General features: G+C 36.0%; 1 protein-coding gene across 12 annotated transcripts in view; it reads right to left on the bottom strand.

Annotated features, from left to right (window-relative positions):
* DMD (dystrophin) overlaps positions 1-19,523 on the bottom strand; it is a 1,160,159-nt gene that overhangs the window by 357,294 nt on the left and 783,342 nt on the right. For all 12 annotated transcript variants that reach the window (XM_055801176.1, XM_055801179.1, XM_055801178.1 and 9 more), the window contains one exon: positions 4,829-4,930. In XM_055801176.1, the coding sequence (XP_055657151.1) occupies positions 4,829-4,930 (102 nt within the window). The remainder of the gene's footprint in view (positions 1-4,828; positions 4,931-19,523) is intronic.

A 19,523-nucleotide genomic window follows, 5' to 3' on the forward strand; every position in this document is an offset into this window, starting at 1 on the left:
GAAAATGTTTCCACCTCTCTTGTTTTCCTTGCTCTAAGGACTGTAAAGAAGGATGAAGCATTGCTAATTCTCTGTTGGCATCTCTAAACCCTTACAATGAAAATTCCATTTCTTTTTTAAGTTGATCCCTAAGTGTCTGCTACAAAAAGCAGCACAAAGTACCAGTGCCACTCAGGAATGCCATTTGTATTCTTGTGTCAAATTCACAATTAGATATATAGTCTAAATCACAATCCAGCTGTGATGGAAACAGGATGCCTATTAAAAAAGGTACTTTAATTACCTAGAGTCCAAGACGACAGGGGTCAATAGGAGAAGGATAGGGAACAATACTAATTAAACTGAAGTGTGTACACACACAGACACTGAGGCAGCAGAGTTTTATATTCTGATATGTCAGGGGACCGTTTATAGAATTTGCCTTAAGCTTTGCCATAAATAGTCTAAACCTGCTAAGGTCTTTTATATGCCACCACTGGAGGCCAGAATATTACCTGGTATAAACTCTGGACAGATTTTTGTGTAAATGCTTTTTGATAGGGCAGTAGAGAAAGGATACAATTCTGCATCTGGGAATAAACTAACACTTTATCTACAAGAGCTTTTTGAAAACTGCATTAGAAGTAAAATAAAAAGTCAGGAATATCAGAGATTCTCCTTTGATAACAGACTATAAGGACTAGGCAGAAAAAGCAATCAGGTATGAATGATAAATGCAACTTGTCATGTGACAATTTAAAATCATACATATATTTTATTACTGTGTGGATTACAATCACACAGAAACACACACTTTGGACACATTTTGTGGCAGATTTTAAATTTCCTTTTTCTTCTGCTGTTGTAGCCCAGGCACTTACTTCCAAACCTTAAAATGCAAAGGACTGCCCCAATATTGAATTAATATTCAGAAGCAGAGGAGAGTGCAGAGAGCCCTTAAAAACAAAAGCTGGAGAGATTACACTGTCAAAGTCTGGCTTCACTTTACAATACATTCACAGTAACTCAGGAAGGAGATATGGACATTACAAATACAATACTGGTCCTCACTATGAATAGCTACTTAATCATTCATGTGGACATGAGCCAGGGATTTCTTCCAGCAATGACTAAATATAAAACATGCCCACTACAGACATTAAAGCGGGTTGTCTAAGGCAACATCTACTCCACTAATAAGAGTAGCTAGTTCTTAACTCTTCTATCAGAATTATAGTTTGATCCAACCTTGGATCTGTCATAAATTAGCATGTGTGCATTAAAATATTAATTTCTTTGAGCACAACAATTTTGCTGTAATTGCAACTCTAGAGCTTTGGTGACAAGTATGAACATCAAAATATTTTGCATTGAGGAACACTTCTATTGATTTCCTTTAAATGTCAGCACTGGTACAATTTAAGTGAGGTTAACATTCCTACATGAACTAATCTCATTGACAGCACTAAAAGTAGAGAGAAATGATGTAGTCTTTTAAATGCAAGACTGAAGACAATGAAAATTAGTTCCTCACTACTTACTCTCCCACCCAATACGAGAAAGGACAAATTGAGTGCTGTGGCAAGGGACCTACAGCTCTTCCACTGCCACAGAAATCCTTTCCTGAATAAACTGTTCTGTTTAAGTGCTGTTAATGATGAGATTGTGGCTTAGGTTCTTTCTATTGCCACTGTCACCAACAGTAATCTCTCCCTCCCCACCTGCAAAAGCTTTACAGAAACATATTTCAAAAGCATGAAATCCATTTTATGAAAGTAAATAGGTCTGATTATTAAACTGCTAGTGCTTAAAGGATCACACATCCCATTCTTGACTCTAGAATCAGCATAAACTAGGTTTTCACTTGCCAACAAATATATTTTTTAGAGCCCTGCATTGCAAAATTCCATGTTAGTGTGCTTAGTGAAGGTGTGAAAATATACTTATTTCAGTGGCATAACTATGATATAAGATTAAGTATGTGTCAATATAATACCATGGGATATAATTCACATTCAAAACACTGTAATGACAGTATATTATAAAGGTTGCAAAGATAAACAGCTAAACATTAGGAAACGCTAGAATAACATCAAGTATTGCTTTAGATACAATGCACATAACTACACTAATATCTTTAAATCTCTGACATATTTCCCAGTACAGGAGAGGCTTGCAGTGTGAATGAATCTATAGGACCTCTAATTCATTTATTGAAAAGAATGAGATGATTTGTGGTGAATTAAGGAAATCAGAGAGAAAAAAGAAGGAAGCTAAGACAAAGGTGCCTCAGAGAACTAAATAATCTACAAAGTTGTCAAGCAATGTTATGCAAGTAATTTATGTTTTTAAATAAGCCATGAATTTTATCTCTTTTTCTGTGCCACAAACTCAACAAGGAGCATGACTATAAGTATTTAATTGCTGCACACACTGTGAGTGGTATCCATATCGTGTACTGAATTAGTCAGGGTTCAGCGTAAACTAAGACCGCCACAGCAGCTTTAATTCAAGAACTTGCTAAAACTTAGAACGCTTAACTTTGCAGCATTGCTACTATCTTTTCAAAAACACTTCAATCTGAGTACAAATTATTTCTGATTCCAGAAAATAGCTTTTGTGTAGAAAATTAATTTGACATTTTCTGAAAAGTTTATATTGGAACATATAAATAGCAGACAGTGCTGAAAGTTAGTTATCAAGAACGATGACAGAAGAGCAGCTTAATATAAATGGGTGGAAACCTACATCATCAAGAAAGCAACTGAACAGTCCTGACAGTATATATTCAGTTTTATGACTGATTGTACAAGACAGACAAGTGAACCAGAAATCAACTTCACAGGTCGTTCAATTAACCGAACTATAGAATGTAATGAAAAAAGTAAAATGCGATTAAAGATGGACTAGAAATTGAATGCTCACTACTTCACAAGTAGTTACTAATTTCCTTACAGACACATTTTATAATGTCATTGTCAAAACTACGACTCAAGGAACATCATAATCTTTATTTAAAGAGTTATCTTGTTCCAGTAAATCTGGTAGAAATTGGCAGTTTTCAGTGTCTTTGACGTGAACACTTAAAAGAAATAGACACAGAATATAATTCTATGTCAGAAGTTTGGCCTCAACAGAATCATTTCACACCATTTATACTTCTGTCAGTGCTACATAAACAAGTACTAGTTGTTCTTGAAAATGCCAACATTCACTCTGCAATGATTTATATACAATTACAAAAATCTAGAAAGCCAAAACTTCTAGTTTTCTGTTGCTTCAGGTGCTTTGTTTGTTAAAATGTGGAGTGAAATCCCCTAAGACTGAAGCTGAAATAATACAAAATGAGTAAACACAGAGTGATTTTTGTTCCATCATCGATTCAGTGTGCAGATGACATTTTTCAGTTCCCAACAATAGTGCTGCATTAGCCAAGGAAAACACGTAACATAGAGTTAAGAGGTTTTTTTCTGCTCATTCTCATTCTCACGCTACTTTTAAGTCACCTTAAGTCTACCTCTTTTAGTGTTTTATTACTGTTTGGGAGAACTGATCATTAAAAAAAAAAAGGATATAGAAGGAGAAAATAACTCTTAAGGATTTCTATTCAGAAAAGAAATGAAACTCATCATTCTTAAATATGTATTCATTTCTAAAGTGGAGATAAATGCATTCATGTGCTCCTGTGAATGGAAATCTGCTGGTGGGATTTATAAGTAATTTAAAGGAAAGTTGGTAAAAGTAGGAAAATAATGCTCCTAATATAGTGACTAAATAGAGATGGAAAACCAAAAAATTCACTGTAGAGGTCACCCACAGACATTCTAACTTTTTGAGGAAACCTTTTACTGTAAAATGAGGTTATTGTGTGCTGTAGGTTTGCAAAAGCGCTAAATACAAAGACAAAGTTTACTGTCTGCCCAGTCAGAAGCAATTACAATAGACACATAGTGTAATCAACAAGCCATTATTGAAGTTTCTGGGAACTCTTCATCATCATGTTCACAGTTACTTTATTAGCAGTTACAAAACAAGAAAATAGATTAAGCTCTGGTTGATATGGTAGTTATCTTACTAGTTTGGCCTCCCACTCCAAAAGCAGCTGAAACTCACATGGGAGGCTGCTAGCTGATTATTTTCTGCTGCAAGATTCTACAGGATGGAAAATTATACTCTAGTCTCAGTGAACATCTACACAGTCTTTAGGAAACAGTGTAAAATACCCCTTTCAAATGGATTTGTATGCTGCAGAAAAGTATTTAATGCCACACTTTTCTAAAAAAGAAGTGTTGTGAGGCATTAGCCTTATTAATAATGTATTCTCTGCTCAAAATAAAAAAAAAATAAGTCATTCATTCTATGTGAATTTTGGCAGAGAAACTGAGTGGGAAAGTTCTATTATTACTAGGTCTTCTTTCCTTCAAAATGGAAAAAAAAAAAAAAAAGGAAGGAGCCCCCTTTATCACTTGACTCTTACCTTTTCTAGAAAACATGTTCATTATTTTAATTGACAAAATTTCTGAAAGAGAAATTCAAAATAAGGAAGTTTAAAAACATGTTATACGATGCCATTAGTTAGGCACCAAAAATTACATTTGCTTTCAATGTGGATTACTCCTGAAGAGGTAGAACAACTTTAATATCAAAAATAATATCTCCATCACATATGCAAAAATTTTCTAGCTGGGAACATTGAATTTCTTTTGGCTGTGCTATCACAGAACAGAACAAATGCCGTTTGCCAAGTTAATTCACTGATTTTAAACAGAGCACATCAAGGACAAGTGTACAACATGGGAAGCATAACCCATTACACAGTAATGGATATTGCTAAAGGTTGCTTCATTACCTTTACTGGATGAGTGGCTGGTTTTTCCTTATATAAATGACACCCTTTAGACAAAACCTCTTCCACATTCGGCTGTTTAGCCTGCACTGCTGCTTCGGTTTCCTGAAAAATAAAAACACATGCAGTGTAGATTAACCACAGCATAAGCAATAAGATTGAAAAGTCCTAAAGCTCCATGGGAAGCCATAAAACACAAGTAGATTAGTTTCTGCTCAGGATTGGTTTCTGGGAAAACTTACGGAGAGTAGCAGCTAAGGACAAAGAGGGTCACCAGAGAAAACAAAAGCAAAGAGGGATGGAAAAGAGTAATGCTAGCAAAATAAACGATAGGTCCCTTCATCCTGAAGGTTTCAAAAAATGATTACAAACCTAACACAAATTCCTATTAGGAAAGACAGGCATCAAAAATCTTATTTAAGCAGCTCTGTCTTTTTGTCTGGTTTAAACTACCAGCAGATTGAAAGTGCACTGGTTAAATCATTTTGTTTATACAGTACATGGCATTAAGAGCGTATCATAAAATGCAATAATGATACTGAATTTAGGAAGATTAAAAATATTCATAGAAAACTACTATTACTAGTAGCAAACTAGTACTTATCTAGTGAAACATTTATACTAACAAATTAAAACCAAAAGCACAGTAGCAGTGACAGTTCCTAAAGGTACGGGGAGGTACCTACCATTAGAAATGACACCCTACCAAACTAGCAATAGCATATTCTCGATCAATTTTCTTTTCTAATCTGGAAAGGTGTAATGTGCTGAAATAAGGCAACTCCAAGAAACCCTTCTGAAGATACAGAAACTTCATTTCAGCAGGCACTGATCAAATAAGTAATGGGTGAAGCACTACATGTAGGTAATTATAAGAAGAAAAAAAAAAAACTCAAAAAATACCCCAAAAACCAACAACACTGAAAAGTGTAAAAGAAGAGATATACCCCACCTAGAGTTCCATGACTTACATTGTTTTCATTTTTCAAGTGATAGAAGAAAAAATAAACCAAACAAAAAAACCCACCAAACAAATCCCAAATTATCTGAGATGCCAAAATTAACTGGTTGGTTTGGTTTTGTTTTCTTTCTCCACTTTTCTCCCACCTATTTTATAGCTTGATTACCTTGTCCTAACCAATATAACAGGCTATCCACTGACTCTCCAACTTGATTTGCTGTCCACAGTTCCAGTTATCATTAGTGTGACAGCAGACAAGATTGTGTGCCAGCCTTGTCACTATCTGATCTGACACATCATTTTATTGGCACAAATCTGCTATTCTTTGCTCTGCAATAAACTTGTTGAAATCTATGTAATTTTCAGTCTAAGAAAGGGGCCATTTTGCTCCTCTGTTTCAGCTCAACATAAAAAACATGTCTATATAGCTGCCTAAAATTTTATGTGCAAAACTTTATGGATAATCAGTAAAAATAAAAAAGTGTCCATAAATTCACTATCATCTCCCATTTTTCTTTTCAAATATTGTTTATACATAGCAAATGAATTGAATTAAATCTTGTCTGATTTCTTGCAATTATTTGAAACATTTGCATTTAATAGCTTTTTATTATGCATTTCAATATTAATGATATAACTGTAAGGACTCATAAAGAATGAGCACTGAAAAGCAATGAATAGCAAAATTGGGATATTGGGGGGGAGTGGGAGCTGATTAACCTGTAGATTTAACTCATTAAAGTCCTATTTTCTTCCTGTTTCCATACTAAGTTCGCTTTCTGCTTCCCTACTCACCACATAAAGAAAAAATAATTATCAAGGGGTGTTAATGAAGAAGGTATATTTGTGTCTATCTTCATGAAAAATAACCATTTTAATATTTTTCTTTAGATTTTATTTTTTTAAAAACTAAGCCATCTGCAGTATTTTGCCAGTATTTTGTATTGTGTTATTTACGTGTGTCAAATACTTATTTCATAGCAGTGCCAAGTATTGTAAAAAATTCTGTAACAGGGAAAACATGTTATAAGGCCCTGCAGAGTCCAAGAACATGAAGATCACTGTGGGCGCACTGACACTGCTGGTGTAACCTGCAGCATGGATGCGCTTTTGAAGTGGATCTCTCAATCTTCCCCATTCACTGGGCTCTGGTTTCCACCATGGGCTGGTCTGGGAGCACACAAATTGGTTTCAGGCTGTAACCAGCATAGAAGGTATGCTCTAGGGGGGCACCTAACAGCCCCAGGCCCTGAGGGCACCCCCAGCCCTGCCTGCCCCTGCCCACTTCCCCATCACCTCCAGGACACCCCTCACCTGCCCACAGCCCAGGACCCCATGTCAGCCTCGCTGGGGCCATCACTCCATGCTCCAGCAACACCACAGCAGGGCTGGTCTCCAGCTCCCCACAGCCCGTCACTGCCCGGCCATGGGCACCACTGAGCTGGACCCATCGACAGGCTGTTTCCCATCCCCAGGGAGGTGCCAGCTGTCCAGGGTGGGGACTGCCCTGGTGCTCCTGGCTGCCCTGCTCCTGGCTGGGCAATGGGATGGGCCCAGGCTGCCAGGCCCTGCCTTGAAGACCCCTCAAGGTGAGCCCTCTGATGGCCCTGGCCCACAGGTGGCCACCAGCCCTGCAGGGCCCCGGCAGCTGTAACAAGGACTGAGCGAACCTGAGCACTTACTGGTGCCTCCCAGGTCATCTGCACCACTTCCCCTTACCATTTTCTAGACTCGAGGAAAAGCAGAGGGTCTTTCAGGAGCTTCTCTTAAGCTTTGTCATGTATTTAATCTGACTAGGTTTGTAATAACAACCATTAACATTATCAGTCAAGTTCCACCACCAGGAATTGAAAATTCAAACCCAGAAGAACCTCGCTAGGAAAGGCGCTACAGACTAATTAAAAGGACAATTAATAACAGGAGTTACTACTCAGGTTCTGTAGCTGTAACAACATTTGGTTTCTCAGTATTTATTTGTAATCTGCCTTCTATACTGAAATTTGAATTGTGATTTACCATACACACACATACAAATAGGCTAATTTGCCTTTTAAAATTAAGGACAAAAAAGGAAAATGAATGACTGGTGGTACAATGCAAATCCACATTCTGCAGAAAAGAAGAAAGCATTAAATGATTCTTTTCATTGTCAGTATTTTATACTAATACTAGTTAGTATACACAACACATAAAACCAAAGATAGCCCATTTCTACATATTATATAAACATTTTAAAAGGTTTTTTTAATGCATTTAAAAGGTATTTGTTCTTTATAGATAGAATACAGGTATCATTTTCCATAGCCAGGTAACAGAAACATAATATATTTAGCTGTTAAATCACCAATTCCTTCTGCTCTACAATTTTCTGGAGTTACATGAACTAACCTTCTGTAATCTGATCTTTCAAAATCAATGCCCTTGACCTAAACTGAAATGCATTGTGCAAGTCTATCCAATATAGCATGGTGCTTCATTTGAGATTTATGTGGAAATAAAAAAAGAGGTAAGAGTCCAGGGGAAAAAGAGGTACTCAATATCTTGTCATTCACTTGGACACCACTGAAATTAACACATACCTTCTTTGTTAGAGCAGCGACTACTTTTTGATTGTTGCTCATTAATGCCAACATCATTTAAAAACATCACAAAATGATTTTACATAAGTGCACACCTGACATTAAATTGCTGCAGTAACTTTGAGGGAGATCTTTGCCCAGTTCTCTGCCTGATGGGATAGCCCCTTGATGAATTCTGCCCAGTGAGCGAGTTTCCAGCAATTTCAAATCCATTTGCTAGGTGACACCCTTTTAATACATGTCAACAGCAAGAAAGTAGTTTCAGGATACTGCTCCATCATTCAGTTCCCAAAGTGAACAAAAAGGTAACAACTATGACATGGCCTCCGATGGTTCACTCACAGCAGAGACCACGTTATTATCTAGGCTGTGCAGGATCCGGGTGAATAACATCCCAGAGCTGGGCCTGACATCTGGTCTTGATTGCCCAGGCCAGGCTACTACTAAAGCTCATAAGAGTTGTCCATGATCATGTCTATCGGTTTTTAGAGAATGCCAAACCCATCACTTTTAAAAGTCCAGATTCAAGATCACTGACTCCTCTGCCACACTCACTCTGCTTGCTGCGGGAGAGCGGCTGTGGGGCGGGTGCAGCACTGTCTCTGGGAGACAGAGCTGACCCTACTGGAATTGCACAATTTATGAACCGCCTGTGAAAGGAATCGTAGTGCTGCTTCTGGGCTGGGTGATGAATATGCTAATTAAACATTTCACACATATGGCAAATTAAAATAAATCATCATTGGAAACTGCTGTTTCTCAAACATGCATATACAACAAGAATCAGAGGCCACCTTTTTTCCATGACATACCATTTATGAATTTTCAGTGGTGTTAAAATGGTGCATCCAAACTGAAGAAAGCCTACTGCTGAATAAGCCACACTGGCTTCTGCATTTCTAACAACATGTCAGTTCAACCTGCTGAACAAATTTACAGGCTGAAAAAGTGGAAGGGACTTGTCTACAGCCCCATATGGACTATGAAAGTCTGTTGATATAGCTCAGAACTTAGAAAATTCATATTCCCTAGCTGAAACCAATATATTGACTAAACCTCTGGTGCGTATGCTAATGGAAGAGAAAGTTTGATGGCTTGGCATATGTTATTTCAAGAGACGGTAGCTATCCTAGCAGACACAGACAGGCTGTTTGACATATGCTGCACATAACTTGGAGGCCCAGGCAACCATCTATAAAAGTATCTGCAACATATCAGACTGCGTATTGGTCTATATTAAGAATCACAAGCACTGATTCACCTTCTCTAATAATGCTGGTAAAACATTTGGGATTGGTTTCCCAATAAGATTGTGTCCATGGGATATTTTCTGCAGGGACAGCAGGAGAAGTTCAGGTGATTAAACCTGTGTCTTCATGGCGAAGTGCAATGCAAAAGTGGAAATTTAATTACAACCTTCAAATACAAAAATATCACTTTGAAATTAATATAGTGAGTTGCTTTAAAAGTCATGACTTTTTTTTATCAAGATGGTTCATTACATGAAGATTAAAGAAGATAATTTATTCACAGGAAAACAGAGGCATTAAGCAATTTCCCTTCACTTTACTGATCAAGATAAGTCAGTGATGTATCACAAGCAAATATACTAAATCAAAAATCTAAAATAATTTGGAGACTTTTAATGTCAAAAAGACTTTTTCAAAATAATTAGATACAAATCCTCATACATATTTGACTTGATAACAGAAAATTACATCTAATTATGTTTTTCTTGTCCTTTAGATGAGGGAGAGTGTAACTTGTAACATTTTCTTATTCATGCTCACAAGAAGTTCCAGCAAGGTTCCTTGAAATATTCATGCCTATCTTTCAGGTTACTATTCCCAGATGTTTTAGGGAAAAAGCTGGAAATAAATGGTGAGGTTCTGAATGCCTCATTTTTTCCTCACAAGTAAAAGGGAGTGGATAGAAAACGTGAATATATTCCCATCTTCAAGAAATCTGGTTCTAAATAAGCAACCTCACTTTTCCTTTTGACTCAGCTTTGCACATTTCCATTCATGGAGCAGACTAACAAGCTAAATCACCACAAAGAATGGTATGAGAAAACTTAATTAAAATACATCAAAGTGCAACTACACCACAGTGAGCATCAAATCTTGATCGTAAGTCAGACAATACAGTCAATGGCGTTCTTGGTGTTCACTTTAGATATCTTTACAATATTATTAGAATATATCCGAGACATACTATTATTAACAGTTCTGTGGCCATATTGAGGTGGCACCTAATACACTGGGGGAAAAACAAAGTTCCCAGTATTTAAACTTCCTGAATAAAGTCTTTAATTAATCTTGACAAAATTCAAGGAGAGGAAAGCTTTTACCTCTGCTCTTTTCAACATAACAGATGAAAAGGTTTGATAACTTCCTGTATTTTACCTATCTTACTAGAAAAAAAAACATTCTGTGATTATCTACAGAATTTAACTTCACCTCCATGTCTTAGGGCTTTATTAAAAAAAAAAAAAAACAAAAACAACAAACAAACAAAAACCCAAAAAAAACCCAACCCAACCAACCAAACACCCCCACCCCCCCCCCCAAAAAAAAAAAAAGGCACCAAACCCAAGTAATTAAATTTGAAGACTCTTCCATTAGTGGCCTAGGTTGATGCTTAATGTAAAACTGCTTTAGCACTGAAAATATTCTGTAACTAGTGGACAAGCAATTTTATACACTTGCCTCTAAAAATGCCATTATGAGTAAAGAAGATAACCATTCTTTCCCCCATTACTTTAAATGACTGATTTTTTAAATGTTTGAGACTTGAAATATGATCCCAAGACAGTGTTAGAAGCTATCTTCATGGGGAGTATTGTGAGATTCATCCAGCTTTTTAAAGTCAAGTGGGCAAAATAGAGTAATCTGATTTTAATGAGAGACTGGAAAATTGATACAACTATAACTCTTGACCTATGTGAATAATTTTTGAGATACTTTAGAGGAGAAAATTATTTCATGGAAAAGTGCACTACATGAAGGACTTCTTCCTTCTAAAAGTTTAACAATTCAATTTTAGAGTTCATAACTACTTTATAAACCTATGATTGCAGCCTTTGTGCAGTTTGTAAAATATTTAGACACTGTGTCTATTCAGATTTGGTGGTGTTTTTCATCATCCTGCTCCCTGTAATACATCTTATTCTTGGTACTGGAAAAGAGAAGGGGAAAAAAAAAAAAAAGAAAAGAAAAGAAAAGGAAGTCCTCCACAATGAAATGGAACTAAGAAGATCCCAAATTTTAAGCCATGCAAATTATGTCTGAATTAGCAATCGCCACTGCTCTGCAGAGGTGAAAGGATGTTTTTTTCCAAAGCACATTTTCCTGTTGGCTACCAGAAATTTGTAAGCTTCTCTGTACATCTAGAGGGGATGAAATATAGTATTTTTTTTCCCCCCCACACAGAGAAATCAGTATCTATCCATTGCAGCTGTCTGTCCTGAAAAGGAAATTTCCTGGATGTACTGAAGATAAATGAAAATATTAGCTGTAAAGAAATGGCCTGCAGATAGGGTATATGAAAATAGTTTGGCTATGGTGGTCATATACTGATAAAGTACTGTTAATCATCCAGTTGGACGATGGAAAAGGCCCAGCAAGAAGAATTCTTTGAGATTGGATATGATTCCGAATATTTTATTTTGAGGCTGGACAGGACACAGGATGAAACAGCTGCTCCTGTTCCACCTAGACTGCAGACCCTGTCTTAGTTCCAGTGCATAATATAAAAGAGATAATAACAAACCCAGGAGAACTGACACAGAAGAAGGAAATCTGGCAGAAAAAACATAATGAAAAATTCTTGTGAGAAAATAAGGGAAGTCACAATGATTTTACAAGCTCTTTCCCAGTAATGTGCTCTTTTAGATGCTGAAGGATAACAGCTTAAGAGGAAGAAAAATTACTTGGAATGATGCAGTAGCAGATATGGACTACTACCATAAGCATCTTGACTGGCAAGTGAAATTTGGTGATAATTATAAAAATATTAAGTCATAGAAATTGTTTTATTTCTTGTAAACAGCAAAGAAAGAAATCAGAATTTCTTCTCTCTTATTGCAAATGATGACAGTTCCATTCAATAAACAACTAAACCAACAGCCACAGCATAGATTTACATGGTACTGGGTATTGCCAGAATGAAGTTAATTTTCTTCAGAGCAGCCTGTATGGCACTATATTTTTCATTTACAGTGAGAACAGTGATGATAATACAGAGATGTTTTAGCTGTTGCCGAGGAGTGCTTACGGAGTGCTAAGGCCTTCTCTGTTTTTCATGCTGCCCTGCCAGCGAACAGGCTGGGGTTGCACAAGAAGCTGGGAAGGGGACACCACTGGGACAGCTGACCCCAACTGACCAAAGGGCTTTCCCATACCATATGATGTCATGCTAAGCAATAAAAGCTGTGGGGAAGAAGGAGGAAGGGGAGACATTTGATGTTAAGGAGTTGGTCTTCCCAAGTAACTACTGTGTGTCAAAGCCCGGCTTTCCTGGAGATGGATGAACACCTGCCTGCCGACGGGAAGCAGTGAATTAATTTCTTATTCTGCTTTGCTTGTGCAGGCAGGTTTTCTTTGCCTTTTGAACTGTCTTTGTCTCAATCTGTGAGTTTTCTCACTTTTGCTCTTCTGATTCTCTGTCCCATCCCACTGGGGTTGATGAGTAAGCGAGCGGCTGTGTGGGGCTGAGCTGCCTGCCAGGGTTAACCTGCTGCAATTGTTTAGAAAGTATTGCCACCACCAATAACCATCTTTTGGTGTAGAATCTGTCATATATAAGAGGGTGACTCTCTTTACAAGAGTATCACACAAGAATTAAGCTTTACAGCACTATGTCAAATATCTCAAAACCACATTTACTTAGAAACATAGCACAAAATCTGCAACAGGATTGTTTTCCACATTATCACTAACTTTAGTGTGAGAAGGAACTATGATTCTATTAGGCATATGCTTCTATTTAAAAAAAAAACAAAAACAAGCACTAAAAAAATAAATCAGTTTTTCCTCAAATATCAATCAAATTAATATTGATCAAATAAAACTTATTTAAATATCCACGAAGTACCAAAAATTCATATAATTACCAATGTACAAAACCCCAAGATGATGTATATTCCCTGCCTCTAGTATTTACTACATAGCAATGAATTCTAAGCGAAATAAGCCAAAGCTAACAGGACCTTGTGCGGATATAAGTGTCATTTGTATGGGCTCTTCTTCAGATTCCAGCACTTTAAATTGTACATTGTTTGTAGAGAAAAAGATATAATCTTACAGAAGATAAGTTTCTGTTTAATAAATAACGTATTATTATCAAGAAGAAGAATGTCCAAGAGCTTTCATGAATTGTGTTTTGAAGACAGTTTTCTGTTAAGAAAAGAGAATATGAAAAAGAACACAATTGGTGAGAATGTTAAAAAAGATTTTCTGAATAGGAGAGGAAATAACCTATCTCTGAAACATAGCTGCAGTGAAGCAAGCTATAGTTTTGGTATTGACTTCACTAGAGCCTTGGTAAACTGCTCTGTCCTTCCTGTAAGTTTCCTCCTGTATTTATTTGCTCATTTATATTAACCACACTTTTCCCTAGGACTCTGAACACTAACTGAGCTGTTATTAACAGTACAAGGAGGAAGCCAAAAGACAAAGTTGAGGTATAGCCTAACTTCCAAGCAACTCACCCATACTTCTAAAAAGCTTATGCTTTAAAAATGAAATCATATCTTGATTTACTAGTCATCCATTATTTCCTACTAAAATTCTACCACACATCAAATACTTGATCACCTTTCAAAAATTTTTCGTACCCTGAGACACTGGAACACAGATAAATTTGCAATCCATCCTTAAGACTGAAACGTCTGTTACAGATTAAACAATTTACAAGGATTACTCATTGGGAAAGTTTTGCCATATTTTCACAAACCATTTGCAGCCAATATTGATTAATATTCTTGCACTTGGAATGAGGATTTTTTAGAAGAGGTTTGGATACAGACTATTTAAAATCTAAATGCTCAAAGCTCACAGAGAAAACACAGAGCAGATTGCTCCTCAAAGTTCCACAAAAAGTTATATGGAAAGAGTGATAATTGAGTTATGCACAGAATATCAAGTTCTGGTTTGTATGAGTTGATTAAATTGACATTTCAGATCTTAATAATGCATTGAAAATAGGAGTGGTTTCAATAATCAAACAATATCTCAACATTGGAAGTTTTCACAGTTCAGCCTTTTGCCAAATCATAAACAGATGTCAGAATACAGTGAGATAAATGTCTGAGGTACATATTCTTTATGTGCTCATGTAGACAATTTATACTACCTGTTATTGCATATAAAAACTACTCATCTAAAAAGGTGTTAGCAAAGTGAAAAGGTAAAAGAATCAATAAAGAGTTAAAATCTGACTTATCTGGCCTAGCTTGTCAAGTAGAAACTGGCAAATGAAAGCCGATGGAAGGAAAAATACAGCAATGCCCAGTCAGAGTTTTCATTCTGTTGTGTGGGTGGATTTTCTTTTATTTGTCGAGAATTAGGTTTGCTACTCCTTAGCCATGCTCTTCTTTTATGTTCTAACTGGAGGTTGTCAAGTATATAATGAAGTGATTGACAAGATTTGACAGCTTTCCTATTGTCATTCAGAGCTTGTCAAGGACAAAATCCAAATACAAGTTATTTTTAACAATAAAGAGTTATTTATTTTTTTAAGGATGGCCTATTTTTATCTGCTAAAAATGAGCACAATATGCTATTTTTAATATACGGCAAGTGACCACCATGGACAGTAAACAAGTATAAATACTACACCCAGAGACAGTTTGAAGCTTCTTTTCCAGTATATGCAAAAATCAAGGTTGTGTAAACCTTGGAAAGGAGGAGAGGACTCAAGTATAGAAGATCACAGAAAGGGTGAGTAACAACCCAGAAGGTAAGGAGGGAGTAAAGAGAAAAGACTAGGAAACTGAGGAAGCAGGGAGAAAGGACTAGTGAGATAGCAAGAGGATTTGGAGGCAATGTAGATGGACAGAATAAAGCGGGTTTTAATATTGACTGGAGAAGAAGATTTGGAAGGGTCAGCAGGACTTCAGTGGTCTAGAAGTGGAAACAGAAATCTCTGCTTTTTGTCAATTCATTCCCTATCCAGTGTGTCATTCCTCCATCCATTCCTTAAAATGCTGGGACTCACACTTCTCTTCATCCCCTCTGTGTCCTCACCATTTATAGTCACCTACATCTGTTCACAATCCACCTGGAAAACTGTCTTCCAGGGGAAATGGCAGTGCTGAGACTAAAACCTGGAGGAATTCCCAGGAAGCACAGCTTTGACCTTCTGTGGCTGGAGGATGTACGCTGACTCCTAAGGCTTTTAGGAGGTAGGATGTGGAGGAGCAGGCAATACCCTCTGATCCCCTGTGCCCTCTCCTCAGATCTTTCCTTCAGTCCTGCAAATCCCGAGTTCTCCTGAAGAGGTAAGGAACGCCATCAGCAGACATTTATATAACGTGTAGGATAGGGTTGTCTGTTCAGATTAGAATAGAATATCTCCAGTTCCTCCTTTAACAGCAGGGGAATTGGAATCAAGCTGAGCAATGCAGGCCATTTGATCCCAAAAGAGTAAATCATTGTAATGGCAAAGAATTTGTGGAAGTAAAGCATTAAACTCAAATAACTCCCACATAAATTTATACAGTAGTAACATGCATATTATTAAACTAATATCCAGAAATGCAAAAGAAAAGAACTAAGCACTGTTAGCTAAATGTATCCATTTGCTACACTGTGCAGGGTTTTCAACCAGAAAAATACAGAGATATATGGAATGAGATTGGGTGGATACCTCTATTTTTATTTACTAATAAGAATGTTTCTATGCACCTTTTACATTTGCTGTCATTGTTTTTGTTGTTTGTTTTTTTGTTGTTTGTTTTTTTTAAAAAAAAAAAAAGATAAAAGGCAGAGGAGAAAAGATCCTGTTTGACATACACTTTGACTCAAACTAGCTAATGGATTATTTGATTAATTTAAGAAGATTAATTCTACAATCAGAAACCAAGTACAGATCTTGCGAATATGATAGATAATTCTGAAGGTGAAACAGCACTTAAAATGCTTACTATAACAAAACCTTAGCCATGGAACTACAATCACAAGACCCGTATGCCTAACAGGTAGTGTTAGCCACAGTGCAGAACACATCTCTGTTGAAAAATTCAAAGGGTGAAATTCAGACAAAGATATACCATCAAAAAGGATTTTTACCAGACACAATAGCACTGTCCATCTGGCCAATTGCTATTGATTTCTTGCACATACAGCCATTGAATCTGTTAACATTCCACAGATCCAGAGCAAAGCAAAGGCATTTGTCCTGAAGCTCTCTACAATCTTCAACTCCTCACCTCTGGTAAGGAGACTTTGTTTTCATAGGATTCTGCAGAACAGGCAATAAATCTCAAAATAATGTATATACATATGTACTGATTGGAAAATCAGGCAAATTGAAAAAGAGAACGACTGAACATGAAATGTCAGTGTCCTGCCCAGTATTGAGTTCTAATTATACAAATACTGGTTGTAACTCTGTATTAGTCCCTTGGATGGACAGATAACCCTGTTTTGAAATTATCTATATTTGCTCTTTGGACATTTAAATAAAAACTTAAAATACTTTAGGTGTCGAGTTTATTTTCCAAAATACTGCAAGTTATGCATTTTAGCATTTACTTTTAAAAAATGTACTTAAATTCAGTTCACATAATGAAACTCAGGAGAAATATTTTCAACCTAAAATTCACTCGGGAGGAGATAGCCAAGGAATTTTTTTTTAAATCCAGTATTCAAATGGTTTTCATAGAAGACTGAGAAAATAAAGTTGGGATACACAGTGTTTCACTAATTATTTTTATGCAATATGAGATGATGGCTTTTAGGATTCTCTCACCAAAGTGCTTTCTGTTACACTAAAGTCACTGTATGAGAATCAGAGCTAACATGCACCTTATTAAATTATTTCCAAGATTACTTTGTTGGGTGTTTAAACACAGAAGTTACCTATATGCATTTACTTAGAATTTTCTTAACAAGTGCTGATTTGTATTTTCAGGTCACTAGGCTGTAAACATGCTTTTATTTTTAGGTTCCATTTACAAGCAACCTTTTCAGCCTATATTTGTTTTATGCAATGTTCTTGTATATCTATATGGGTTTCTGAACCATTGCTCAAAGCCTTATGTACTGGTGGTAATGATCTGGCACACCACAGCTAGAGATTTCACTCTGTGGTCACATATTGCAAAACTACACTCCAATTACATAACAATAGGTACCTTAATGCTAGTTAAAGAAGCAGAGCCCAGTAGTCACAACATGATGTACTGCTGCTTTTGACAATAGATTCAATATTCAAAATACCAATAACAGTTAGATTTTGTTATTCACATTTATTTTTTTTCTATTTCAAGGACTACCAGCAAGTAAATGCTTAGGAAAGAGTCTGCTGGTAGGTGTTTGTTTTTTGTTTTTTTTTTTTTCTTTTCTTTTCTACCTTTTTCTAATAGTTTGGCACTACTTAGGATGCATTAAAACTGACAGAGTTTTGTGGATTATAATCTGCAATGAGTTAGTGTTAATCTGTAATGAGTTAGTGGTATTTTCTAATATGAACAAGGCTACGGAGTTAAAAATCTTTGAAAAGTATTTCAGTAGACTGATATTTATTATATCCAGTGCTAATTACCTGTTTACTTGGAGTCTGTTATGAATACAGGGTAGGTCATCATACATGAAACATAAACAATGTAAAATGAACCTAGTACTACTTATTTTGTAAAGACAACTAGAAAACCTATAATTAAAATTATCTTTGAATCTATGTCATAGATAGAACTGTTTCTTTATAAAATTATGACTTTTTTTTTACTTATTTAAAATCTGTAAAAATAACATACTAACTTCACTTAATCTTAGCAATGATACCCGACTAAGAGAACCCTAACAATTACAATACTTACTAAGTTCTGAAAGTTGACACTAGTTTTTCCTCACATTCTTTGTTTTCTGGACTACCACTAGTCAAAATTCAGAAGTAATGGACATAAGCTGTTGGTAAGATTTTAATCTTTTCCAGGGATTGTTCTATCCAGTAAAAAGTTATGTTCAATTCATTCTGCAGTATTTCTTCTCTTTCAGAATTTTGTCTTTGAAGTAGAAATTCACTAAATAAAATTCTGCTGTCTCAGAAACTTAGAATGTTTTCTTTGGATGAACATTTGCTTGAAAATGTCATTAACTAAAGATTGCTATTATAACTAAAAGCTATCAAAAGTACTAGCTAGTTTTTTCCTGGTTAACTAAGGTGGTTTTCTCTGGACTGCACTTAAGGATAGTAAAGAAAAAAAAAAGAATCAGCATGTTTTATTATGATAATTGAGCAGTTCTGAAGAAATCTGTAACCTTACATTTTTCAGAAGATTTAGAATGCTCGGCTTTTTAAGAATACTGACCCACAGATTTCAAACACTAGATACCAGAGCAAATAATCCATAGTAACAGCTAAAAAAATAGCAGCAACTAAACACATATTAGCACTAACCTGTTTGTAAACTTTTCTTATCTCTACCTTACTAGACAAGATACTTTATATTCTGTACATATTCGTGTTTCTAAATCTAGATAATGATTTCTTGTTGATTATGTCACAATAAAATAAAAGTTCCTTACTATATGTGTCTGCACACATATGGATATAAGAGGTTCTTTTTCTGATTGTAAAAAAGCTCCCTTTAGCTCCCACCTAAAGTATTTTTCTAAAGCCTTAGCACTCCACAAATGTTACATGAACTACATTAAAAAAGTGCAATCTGACTGTAACAGATTGCAGAATGTTAATTTTATCTTAGTCACAGTTGCAGTAGCTTGTGATAGGAAAGCTTTTACTTATGGTCTGTCTTATCTAGTCATTTTGATCTTAATGTATTTAAGAAAGCCCTATTATTCTAGTTCTGTTAGACTGAAACCTAACTTCTGAATCTAACAATTCTTTGAAGCCTCCTCATGTTCTGCCTGTAAGAAAAAGCTCTGGGAATATCTAATAAAAATTCTTTTACTTGGAGTCCTATCACACATAG

This window comes from Falco peregrinus, chromosome 4 (genome assembly GCF_023634155.1).
Source record: "Falco peregrinus isolate bFalPer1 chromosome 4, bFalPer1.pri, whole genome shotgun sequence".
Taxonomy (NCBI): domain Eukaryota; kingdom Metazoa; phylum Chordata; class Aves; order Falconiformes; family Falconidae; genus Falco; species Falco peregrinus.